The sequence below is a fragment of the Miscanthus floridulus genome, chromosome 1 (assembly GCF_019320115.1).
Source record: "Miscanthus floridulus cultivar M001 chromosome 1, ASM1932011v1, whole genome shotgun sequence".
Taxonomy (NCBI): Eukaryota; Viridiplantae; Streptophyta; class Magnoliopsida; order Poales; family Poaceae; genus Miscanthus; species Miscanthus floridulus.
The window spans coordinates 185,945,824-185,956,744 of NC_089580.1; the positions used below are offsets into that span (position 1 = coordinate 185,945,824).

The 10,921-nt window shown below is 48.0% G+C and overlaps 2 protein-coding genes across 2 annotated transcripts in view; one reads left to right on the top strand and one right to left on the bottom strand.

The window, feature by feature from the left end:
- Nucleotides 1-1,558: 1,558 nt before the first annotated feature.
- Nucleotides 1,559-4,032, top strand: LOC136505321 (protein SOSEKI 2-like). Its single transcript, XM_066500476.1, has 5 exons — nucleotides 1,559-1,975; nucleotides 2,072-2,141; nucleotides 2,227-2,342; nucleotides 2,762-3,447; nucleotides 3,628-4,032. Exons 1-4 carry the CDS (start codon nucleotides 1,753-1,755, stop codon nucleotides 3,403-3,405), a joined length of 1,053 nt encoding a protein of 350 aa, XP_066356573.1. The 5' UTR covers nucleotides 1,559-1,752; the 3' UTR covers nucleotides 3,406-3,447; nucleotides 3,628-4,032.
- A 2,868-nt stretch (nucleotides 4,033-6,900) lies between these two features.
- The window catches only part of LOC136468225 (E3 ubiquitin-protein ligase hel2-like), a 5,029-nt gene continuing 1,008 nt past the window's right edge, over nucleotides 6,901-10,921 (bottom strand). The window contains 10 exon segments of the mRNA XM_066467003.1: nucleotides 6,901-8,375; nucleotides 8,377-8,645; nucleotides 8,647-9,054; nucleotides 9,195-9,260; nucleotides 9,377-9,451; nucleotides 9,656-9,704; nucleotides 9,782-9,872; nucleotides 9,875-9,910; nucleotides 9,913-9,989; nucleotides 10,156-10,222. Of these exon segments, the coding sequence (XP_066323100.1) occupies nucleotides 7,436-8,375; nucleotides 8,377-8,645; nucleotides 8,647-9,054; nucleotides 9,195-9,260; nucleotides 9,377-9,451; nucleotides 9,656-9,704; nucleotides 9,782-9,872; nucleotides 9,875-9,910; nucleotides 9,913-9,989; nucleotides 10,156-10,222 (2,078 nt within the window). The 3' untranslated portion in view covers nucleotides 6,901-7,435.

Consider the following 10,921-nt stretch of genomic DNA (forward strand, 5'->3'; position numbering starts at 1 on the left):
TGTGGATACGTGTCCAACGTTGGTGGGTTCTGTACCCCTGCTACCTTTACCCTGTTAGCTACATAAGCGTTTTTTTGTTGGACAAATTTCAAACTGTAGAAGTGCAATCTTTTTGGGACGGAGGGAGTATAATTTCTTTGAACTATGAATGCGGTATGATTTATCTTCCTTGCGTTCGACGTGACACCAGGTATGTGACGCAACGTCCGATAAAATCGTTGTTAAAACAAACCAATGAGCAATTTCGTCGGGTTTCGAAAAAGTTGGAAACGTCAAAGGCGATTTAGGTCCAGTTCCAGAAAATTTTATAAAATTTTTCAAGATTTCTCATCACATCAAATCTTTAGACACATATATGAAGCATTAAATATAGATAAAAAATAAAACTAATTACACAGTTTAGCCGTAATTCACGAGACGGATCTTTTAAGCCTAATTAGTCCATGATTGGACACTAATTGTCAAATAACAACGAAAAGTGCTACAGTAGCGTTTTGCAAAAATTTTCGCCATCTAAACACAGCCTTAGGGCCTGTTTGGAATGCGGGATTTTTTCCCATTCCTGTGTTTTTCCTGTGAAATTCCTGTGTAATTCCTGTAAAATTCCTACGTTCCAAACAGGCCTTTAGAGAAGACCTGAACTTCAAGAAATACTAGAGGAAGGTCAACAGAATTTATCAGAGCTATGAGCATTGGCCTAGAGCAAGAGCAATGAGAAGTGGCTCGTGATTGAATTGCAAGGGCCCGTGACTCGGCCTGCCATTTCCCATCCCATCAGGATCAGACCGAGAAGCAGGCTCCAAGACCTGCGCTGCTTATCTTTTGTTTGCAAAAGCTGCAAGCCCTTCACTGCGCTGCGCTAGTTGATTGATCGCACAAGACGGTTGCTAGTCGCGTCCCCCGCCCTGCCTGCACATGCAATCGCAGTCGCAAACCTCGAACCAGACCAAAACAAAGCAGGGCGTGTGGTGACGGGAGGAGTTGGGAGACGTTCGGCCCGGCCGGCCGGGCCGAACCGGCCGAAATGCGACGAGCCCAGGAAAGGCGTGGGCGGGACGGGGCCAGCCATATGCCCTCCCTCTCTCCAGTCTCCTCTCCTGTCCGCTGTCTGTCTCCTCCAGTCCTCCTCCGCCCCGCAGCAGAAGTCCACAGCACGCCTCGGCCGTGCCCCGGCACCGGCGCTGCCCACGGCAGCGCTGCACCGTGCGGGGCAGGCGCAATCAATGACGATTGATGACGCCGTCTGCATGCCCGCCCGAGCCCTGCGGCCCCGCAGTAGTGCAGTGCCCTTCGCTTTCTTTCCTCTGCTTCCACCACGTCGCCGTGTGCGGTGCTCCATCTTCGAGTAATCGAGTGGCCGGCGCGCCGCGGCGCGCTTAAAAGCGAATCTAACCGGACCACGGTGGCCGGGGAAAAGTTTTGGCCAGTGCCTGGCTGTTTGGGTGGACGGGTCATGGGTGGCTGGTTCTTTCAAAACCCGCAAAGCGCGCGACGCGACGTATAAAAAGTGCTCGGCCGCCTGGTACTCGGCTCGGCTGGCGTTCCATTCCCACTCCGTTCGTCGTCTCTTCTCCTCTCCTCTCGAAATCCCAAAGCGGTCTCGTCGTAGGCTCGCACAGCCTGCGGGGGCGGGTAACTAGCCACGGAAAGGTTGCCGACTCGTCATTCCTGCTGCAAGAGCCGCAGCTGTTTCGTGTGTGTGGACACGGGCTGCCGGTACAGGCCGGGGAGTGAGCTAGGAGAGTGGAGGGAATGGAAGCGGCCGGAGGGGGAGGGAGGAGGCCGCCGGTGGGCAGGGCGGAGGCGAGCCCCGAGCGTGGCAGGCCGACGACGTACGCGTCGTCAGCGAGGCCGGCGCCGGCGAGGCCCATGAGGAAGGTGCAGATCATCTACTACCTCTGCAGGAACGGGCAGCTGGAGCACCCGCACTTCATGGAGCTCGCGCAGCACCCGCACCAGCCCCTTCGTCTCAAAGGTACTGTACTGTGCAGCTCGCTGCATGCTCTTTCTCGGCTCTCTATGAAGCTGCTGGCTACTGATGCTATAATCTTCTTGTTACGCGGCTGTGAAGATGTCATAGACAGGCTGACGCTGCTGAGGGGCAAGGGCATGCCGGCTCTCTTCTCATGGTCCTGCAAGAGGTACGTATTGCTGTAGTACTTGCCTTCTCTCTACACTACACGGGCAAGGACAAACTGGGTGAGCTTACACGCAAATTTGTTGAAGGAACTACAAGAACGGGTACGTGTGGAACGACCTGTCGGAGAACGACGTGATCTACCCGTCGGACGGCGTGGAGTACGTGCTCAAGGGCTCCGAGATCTTCCCTGACTGCTCGTCTGGTACCCATCGATCCTCGTCTCCATGCTGAAAACGTGCATGGCTTGCATTGTTGCATGCATATGAAAGCCGAAGCATATTCATGAAAAATGCAACTTCACACGCTCTTTTCTGAATTATTAGGGACACAGTAGGTTTATCTTGATTAATTATCTCCCGTAAGCAAGCTATACTGCTACTCCATTTCAACCGGGTTGGACTTGGACGACCATGGGAGCGCAGCCTTTTTTGCCTTTTTCACACGGTGCGCGTCTCCCCTTCTGCACCACCTCGTAATTCGCGAAGATTTTGCGATGTGGAAACGCCCATCATCTGAAATTAATTGGCCACCTGTCTCGCCAGATCGTTCAATTGGTGTACTCCGTACTAGTGAGCTCTTTTTTCCTCTCTTCCTGACACTGCTCCTGACGCTTGCTTGCAGATCGGTTCCAGCACCTCCGCGTGACCGATAGGTCGCCGACGAAGCCGCCCCTGGCGCTGCCCCAACTGAGCCACAAGCAGTACGCGGACAGCTACAGAGACGACGCCGTAGAGGATCGGGAGGACGACGAGCTGGGGTACTCGTACCACCACCGCCGGACGGCGTCGTCGGGCCGGCTCGTCGCCGCGCGAGCGGACAAGGCCGCCGTCTCGGCGCGCACCACCAGCCGGGCCCGCCCCGTGGAGCTCCCCGTCGAGGAGACCTCGCCGCCGTCCTCGACCTCCTCGGACAAGCCGCCGCTGCCGCAGCAGCAGACGGGGCGGCGGGCCTCCGACCTGCTGCAGGAGCCCGTCGAGCCGACCCGTCCCGGGTCAATGCTGCTGCAGCTCATCGCGTGCGGATCGACGGTGTCGGCCGCGGCAGGCGGCGGCGGTGGCTCGGGCAAGTGCCGCGCCGAGCCGAGGCGGAGCTGCGGCCTGGTGAGCCGGCTCTCTGCCCGCGGCGGCGCGGACGAGGACGAGGACGTGGCGGCGGCGGCGGGGACCGACCTGGGCCGCCGGTTCGGCCACCTCGCCGTGGAGAACAAGGAGTACTTGAGCGGCAGCATCGTGGAGGGCGCCGGCGGCGGGGACACGGCGTCGTAGCGCACAACACAGTCTGTCACTGCACGCCTACAGGTTGACAAGGTAGAGTTACAAGTACTGTAGTGTTACCTGTAGGACACATACAGTAGGATAAGGCTACGCGTGCGCTGTCACGTGATTACTGTTTGACGTTTGCAGGCAGCGTCTGGTGATTACTCGTGGTAGGAAGGGACGATGACGATTGCATGGATGATTCATTCTTGTTTTTAACTTTTCATCCAGGAGTTGTAGGCCCGGCGCTGGTGCCATCGGCGAGGAGACGATGGATGAGCAGATGGAAGGCGACGGAGGGATCAGGGGAAGATGCATCCCAGGGAGGACGAAGACGCCGCCACCGCCGCAGAAATAGGCCACACCAGGAGCCCCTCCCATTCTCCATCAGATTTGCAGGAAACTAAACGCATCTGGCCCAACCTTTGTGTGTAACGCAAATCTTGATTTGAGCACTAGCGTAGCGTGTTTAGCATATTTGTATAGCTAATGTCGTTGAGGGCATGCACGGGAGATTGTTAACTAGGGGATGAGTACTGAGTTGTGTCAGTGTTGAAATCAAGTTGAATCCCTGCCGTGGAGACTGGTGAGTCGTCGGCTATCAGAGATGCGCGATGGCCCATGTAGGACTGGATGCGATGCATGAGTCATGACGCTGCCATTCATGGCAGGATCCTGTCGTGCCCCGGGCTTTTTCTGACAATGTTCGGCGGCTGACGCTTGTTGCCAGAGAAAACACTGTTACTGAAACGGTACGGCCTGTTCAAGTGAACAGTGAACAGGGTCTCTGACGGCTGACGCAGCGGCCATCGCCTCCTGCCCACTGCAAGGAGCCAGCGTACCAGCGGGCAGGGCTTTTCTCTGCGACGCGCTGCCACTCCACTCTACCATGGAGCCAGGCTATAGGAGTATGTTTGCAACATTGCAATGGTCTGCGCGCGGAACCATCTTGCCTCGCAACATTTACAGACTCTTCCCTTGGTCGTATATGATTAAGGATGGCAACGGGATGTATCTGTCGGTATCGTCAGAACGTTCTCTTCCCTGCTACGGAGAATTCATTCTGTCCCCGTCCTTGTTAACTGTCTCGGGTATAGATTCTTGTCTATTTCCGTACCCGTCGGGTATCGATCGAGTAACAGATACCCGATGGGTACTGCATACTCGATAAACAAGGACACTTTGGGTCACGGCTTTGCAATCGGAGATGTTTCTTCTTCACCCGGGTATAAGTGTCAGTCTCGGAGATGTCGAGGAGAAGGACCGAGGTTGCGAGGAGGACGAGCAAAGGTGGCAGAGAGACCGAACTGAGAAAGCGAGGGGCACGAGCGCTCGTGAGGTAGGCATGCTTGTGCTACTGATGAAGATGGTGAGGAAAAATTAAACTAGGGTTCCTAGAACACACAAACTATATATATGTTTGTTCAGATTTGGGCCAAAATACCTATGTTGAGCTTCTTGGGGCCTAATACTCGCATGACAGCTCAAATAGTCGGGTTCCCCAATGGGTAATGGGGACGGGTAAACAAGGAACGTTCCCGTACCCGCTATACCTGTCGGGGATGGATTCTTACCTATTTAGATGCTCACGGATAAAGATATGATCACATCCCTGTCCCCTAATAGATCAAATACCCGTCGAATATCTGGTATTGGGGCCCGTTGCCATCTTTATATATGATCGTATCTGGAAGTGCCACCAAACGTACGATTATATATATGGGCCGAAAAAGAGGTCGGGCTTGACAGCCGGGCTCGAGCCTACTCCCTCCGTGTACAGGTTAATTACGTTTTTTTTTCTGGACGGATGGAGTAAAACCTTTACGCAGCCTACCAGTTTCACTTTAGAACCCATTTAAATCAAAGGTTTTTCTTACGTTCGATAAAAAACCCAAAGCTTTTCAAAGGAATTTTTCGTAGGAATTGCAATCCTCAATTGACGCGGGCCAATCGGAGGCGCAGGAAACCAGAGGTAGCGATTGGAATCAGGCCACCGTCATCGAAAGCCGTTATCTTGTTTTTTTTTTTTTTATCGAAGCCGTTATCTTGTTTGAGAAGTTGCTGATACCATGCACCGGCTGCGTAGTTGACTGTATCCACAAATTAATGATAAAGGACTACAAGAGTTATTTTTAAAGGCTAAAGTGGGTTAACAGGACCAGAACCCATTGACCAAACATGTAAGATGGATAAACTCAATCGTCACATACTAGTTTTTTTTTAATTTGTTGGTTTCTTCGCTTTTTTAAATAAACAAGGTTGGTCATAACTTGTAAGCATGCCTATAGTCGAAAGAAGCTCGAGGAATATCATGGTTAACTTCAAAAATTATTCAATTTAATACATTGCTAATAGTCGAAAGAAGCTCGAGGAGTACTTTTTAAACTTTTATCTCATCTTTGCAGATTTGTCATAGTATTCACAACCCATGACAACAACAAAAAAAATATGTGTACTTAACTATGGATTTTTGCTTGTTCAATACCAATGGTTTACTAGTTTATTAATTTTTAACTGAAATCCAGACACAATAGTTCAGGATTTGGCACAGTGAGCCTTTGCAACATTAACCATGCATATAAATGATCAAGTAGCCATGCTCATGTTCACGTTGGCACCTTGTTATTTTTTATTAACCGAATGAATAGATGTGATGTGGTTGCAGTAAAACTGCATAATACTTGTAGCTTCATTATCGTTTTTTTGTAGGATCATTATCCTTAAATTAAAGATTTAGCTTGCCTAACATTATTAACCACCAGTTAAGGGTATAATGTAAAAATATGCTTGGATGCAGCCAGTTGCCCATCGTACTAGGTACTACCGTTTGTATATGTATACATTAAACAAGTTAACAACTCGTTACCACTGGTGTAAAGTCCATGAACTTGCTGATCCCTGCACAAGTGAGCGACACATCGTTCTCCCGTGCCTTTCAGCCCAGGTATCGTTAGTCTCGTTCTCGTCTCACCTGGAGGCTGGAGCTGGAGGCATATTATCGAACAAATAAGTCGTTGTTGCCACTGGGTAGCGTGTACGTTTTTGTAAAGACAGGTATATGGCTACAGATCTCCAAGCACATACATGAATCGAGCAAAGAATGTATATGGCCACAGATCGAGGAACACAAAAGTGTCACGTACGTATATTCATGGGCTCAAGCTTACGAGCCGACAGCGTCGAGGTAGTCAGGTAGCGAAGCATCTCCTCTCCCCAGCTGAGAGCATATTCATATCAGGTACATACAATGGATCCAGCCGCAAGGGGCGCGCGCTTGCCCTCCTGTCGTACCTCCGATCCTGAGCTACGGTGGAGTCCAATATAATCTCCCTGTTCGTCTGGCTGAATTTTGCTAAAAAATACTGTTCCAGCTGAATTATTGTGAAAAAACACACTGTTCCGACTAAAAAAAAGCCGAACAAGCTGACTTTTTAAGGTCAGCCGAACAAGATCCTTCGCAGCCTGCTATTCCAGATCGAGTTTCTCGTACGTCTATCACAAATTCACAACAGGGCAGGATAAGGAAGGAATATGCAATCAGGAACCATCAAGTTTAAATGGTTTGCATACTTCATCAATGAGATGTTTTTTAAAAACAAAGCATTGGAAACATATAGTAACATGTGGACTTTAAAGAACAAAGCATTTGAAACACAGAGCAACATGTGGACAACAATCCTCTATATCTTAGCCTGGCAAAGTTTTTTCAACAAATAACAAACGCTCCCTTGCAACGCACACAAAATCATCTAGTCTAGTATAGTATATTTATACCACATTAAGTACGTGCTGCCCACCACATCATTACGAGTTTGAAATGCATGACTACAAAATTTGATGTAGTTCAAATTTGTGTGCCCGTAGCAACGCACAGGACATTGCCTAGTTGTTGATCAGGTATATGGACACGTCTAAATGCAGTTGCAATGACTCTTACTTCCGTCCATTGCTCAAAAAAGAGTTCCTGCCCCCACCATTCTTCCAAGCACCAGGCGCTGGCAACTCCGTCTCCACGTCTAAATGCAGTTGCAATGAGACTTTACTTCCGTCCATTGCTCAAAAAGAGTTTCTGACCTTCACCATTCTTCCAAGCACCTCGCACTGGCAACCCCGTCTCTGGGCCTTGTGATTCCCTTTCAGGACGTTCAGGGCTTGCACTAGGGCGACTTAAATCAAGCGTGGCTAATGAGTTGTCACCTAAACGAGCTCTGAGAAACTTTGATGTCTTCTTTGGTTGCTTATTGCCTCCTCCCTTGCCTGTGTTATCTTTTGCACCAGATGAACTGTCCAGATTAGATGAAGGTCCAGCTGCCAGTTGGACCCCCTTGGACGGTCGATACCCATCCTTCGACAGCACCTCAGCCTCTCCTTCCTGAGCCTGGTGGTTTGATTGAAGCCTTCTTACAGTGTCCAGAATGTTATCTGCTAGTGCACCACCCTTCACATCATTAGCAGCACTTCTTTCTGTGACAGGAGCTTTCCCCTTCCCCTTCTTTTTACGGTTGCCCTCTTGTGAACTAGTTCCACCTCCATTTTCTTGGAGGCTTTTAAACCGTGTATTTGTATAATATGCATCAGCAAGTTCCCTCTGTTTTTGAGGATCAGGTAATAGCCTAGCCATTTCAGGAACAAGGTGTGAGAGTCCAAACTGCTCGACATATGAAAGATACTCCGAAGTATCTATTATACCTTGACGGTATTCACCAGCAATCTCTTTGAATGCAGAGTACCTGTCCTCATCCATTCCCAGAGCAGAACGCATTCTTTCAACCAGAGATTTGTTTGCAGCACGGACATCCTCTGCAACAGGCAAAGTTTGGTTACCTTGAGGAGGATCTTGACTTCTGTTGCTACCATAAGCTGAACTTGATGATGCTTGGGCAGAGGAGCCACCAGGCACAAGATTAGGCGTAGAAACAGAGTGCTTCGTCTTGTTTTGTAGCAACAGGATTCCACACTGTGTTACTGGAGACAGCTGGCATGGACCCAATCTCTCTTGTTGGTTGAGTTCCAGATCGAAGCTGAGAAGATCCAGAGAGTAGCCCCTGATCAGGTGTAGGCCATGTCTGGGTGGAACTAGAGAGGACTTCAAGATTTTCAGAGGGACGAGGCCGAGCAGTATTAAGTAACTTCACAGGGCCCTTGCTACGTTGTTGAAGTCTTGCTGCAAGTGTGCTCCTGGCTAGACTTTGTAGTCCCTGTTGGGCTGAAGCAGCACCCCTATTGTTACTAGACCCAGGCAAAGGGGGGGAACAGTGACTCATCCCCAAGCCTCGCAGTGCCCCTTGCACTCTGATTGAGAGCTAGTGCATACCTGGATTGCTGCTCTGATAATGAAGGAAATGAGGTTTCATCATGAAAAGAATCAACGCTGTTGTCAGGAATATCTGGGTCTAAAAGAGGTGGGAAGGACAACTGTTCGAGCACTCGTCCAGTCCTGGAGCCTTGGCCAACTTCAGCTCCCCCAGAATTAGATCCAATACTTAATGACTGAAACAACCCTGAAACATTATCAAGACGGCCTGCGTGGCCATCGGCGCCGTTTTGTGCAGATGATGAGATATGACTGTCGGATCCATCATGGAGAGCATTACGCCCCCTACCTCTGCCACGCCGTTGTTCTTGCTCATTTCTTCGATATATAAAACTGGTAGGTATCTGAAAGAGGCAAATTAGAAAACTTAGTCTGAATGAACCAAATAAATTAACAAAATAAACTGCATCTTTTACCAAGAACTTATACATTGGATAGAGGGAAACCATGATAGGAAACGAAAATACTAGAACCAGGTTCACACCTGAAGTGCAGCATTCCTCTGAAGAACGAGACATCCGCCCACCGTGCCTCCATAGCAATTATGCCTCTGTTGAAATACACTACTCAATAAGAACCAAAAAAAAAACCTGGTACATGTGGTTAACGGCTGATGAAAATTAGCAAATCAATAACTAGTAAAACTTGCCTTCAGCTCCGCTTCACTCGGGAAGACAACAAAAACTTCTGTGCCAAACATGCTTCATCTTCACAGAGGAAATGATCTTTTCGAAAATGCATCTGAATTGAATTGAGAGAGCATATATGAGAATGCAGTTATGACCACTTTCCCAAGGGACTCAAGAGCCCAGCTAGGCGCCAAAGTAAAACTGTAGATGCAATGCACCTGAGCTAATGGGTAGGGGGCAGAACTACAACTAGATTTGCTGCATATATGCTGGATATGAGATAGAAGCCTAAATAGATCAATTTGGTACAACATACCTCAAGGTCATCATAGTTCCGAAAATAGTCATACTGCCCAGGATGCTGCCTATAAACAACAATCATAATTCAACACAGCGAATAAATCATTGCATAAGCTTACCTAGGACAAAGGTTGCAGTATACCTCTGGCATATGTGGCAAGAATAGTGTTCCCTGGACATATGCATGTAAAGCTCATTATCTCCATAAAATGAACTTTTGCAAAACTCACACATGGATGCCCAGCAAAACCGTTGCGCTCTACCTCAGAGCATCCACTTCAGAGTCACCAGTCTTCATATGTTGAGCTAACTGTGACCTTGAATAAAGCTTTTGTTCACAAATGAAACACCTTCAATACACATACAAACCATTTCAATAAACAATCATGAATATGAAAATTGTAAGTGCAATTTAGAGTGCAAATTACATGACCCCAGTTCTACAATGTTTGAATATAGGGCAACAATGAACAATAAAAAAATTTGTGAACACTCGTATGACAGTAATAAAGCAACCCCAACATGTATGCAGGTGTAAGAACATGCACACAAGGCAATGGACATGTTAACAATGTGATTGCATCTGCATAATGGAGATAGAAAAACAAAGATAATATATCCGAATCCAAATATAGATGGTTTTTAGCATTCTATCTGGTCAATAAATTCAACTTGGTCCATAAATATATGAAAAAATGGGCATTACACAGATTCCCAAAAACTTGATGATACTTGAATTCATCATGGAAAATGCTTTCATGATATATGAGTTTCACTATAAATGGGTATATTAATATTAACAAGACTTGCAAGTCAAAGTGTCACTCTGGAGACAGTGGGCTAGTGTGTTTTTTTTTTTTTTTTTGACAAACAGACTGTGGGCTAGTTTGGTTCACTCCTGGACAAAGCGCCTGGACCAGGCAGCAAATCCCTCAGACACCTGCATCTGGCAATGCTGCCTGGCCTGGGAGCTACCTGCCTGGGCTTGAACCAAACATGCCATGTGTCACTTTCCTAAACAACCTACATTGAATCAGAGAGAACAGCGTTGCATAGTTTCTTGACCAAAGACAAAGTCACATAAGCAATGGATATCACAGTGTCAAGCATGCTAGTTTGTAAACAATAATCAGGTATTCAGGTTAAATAGTTCAAATAGGCTATTTCATTTCAACTGTATCCAGTGGGTTGAGATGGCATATATTCTGAAAAAAACATCATCAAATTAAACCATTGTTATATAAATAAACAAAATAAGTTCTGCTCATTACACCAAGCTAAA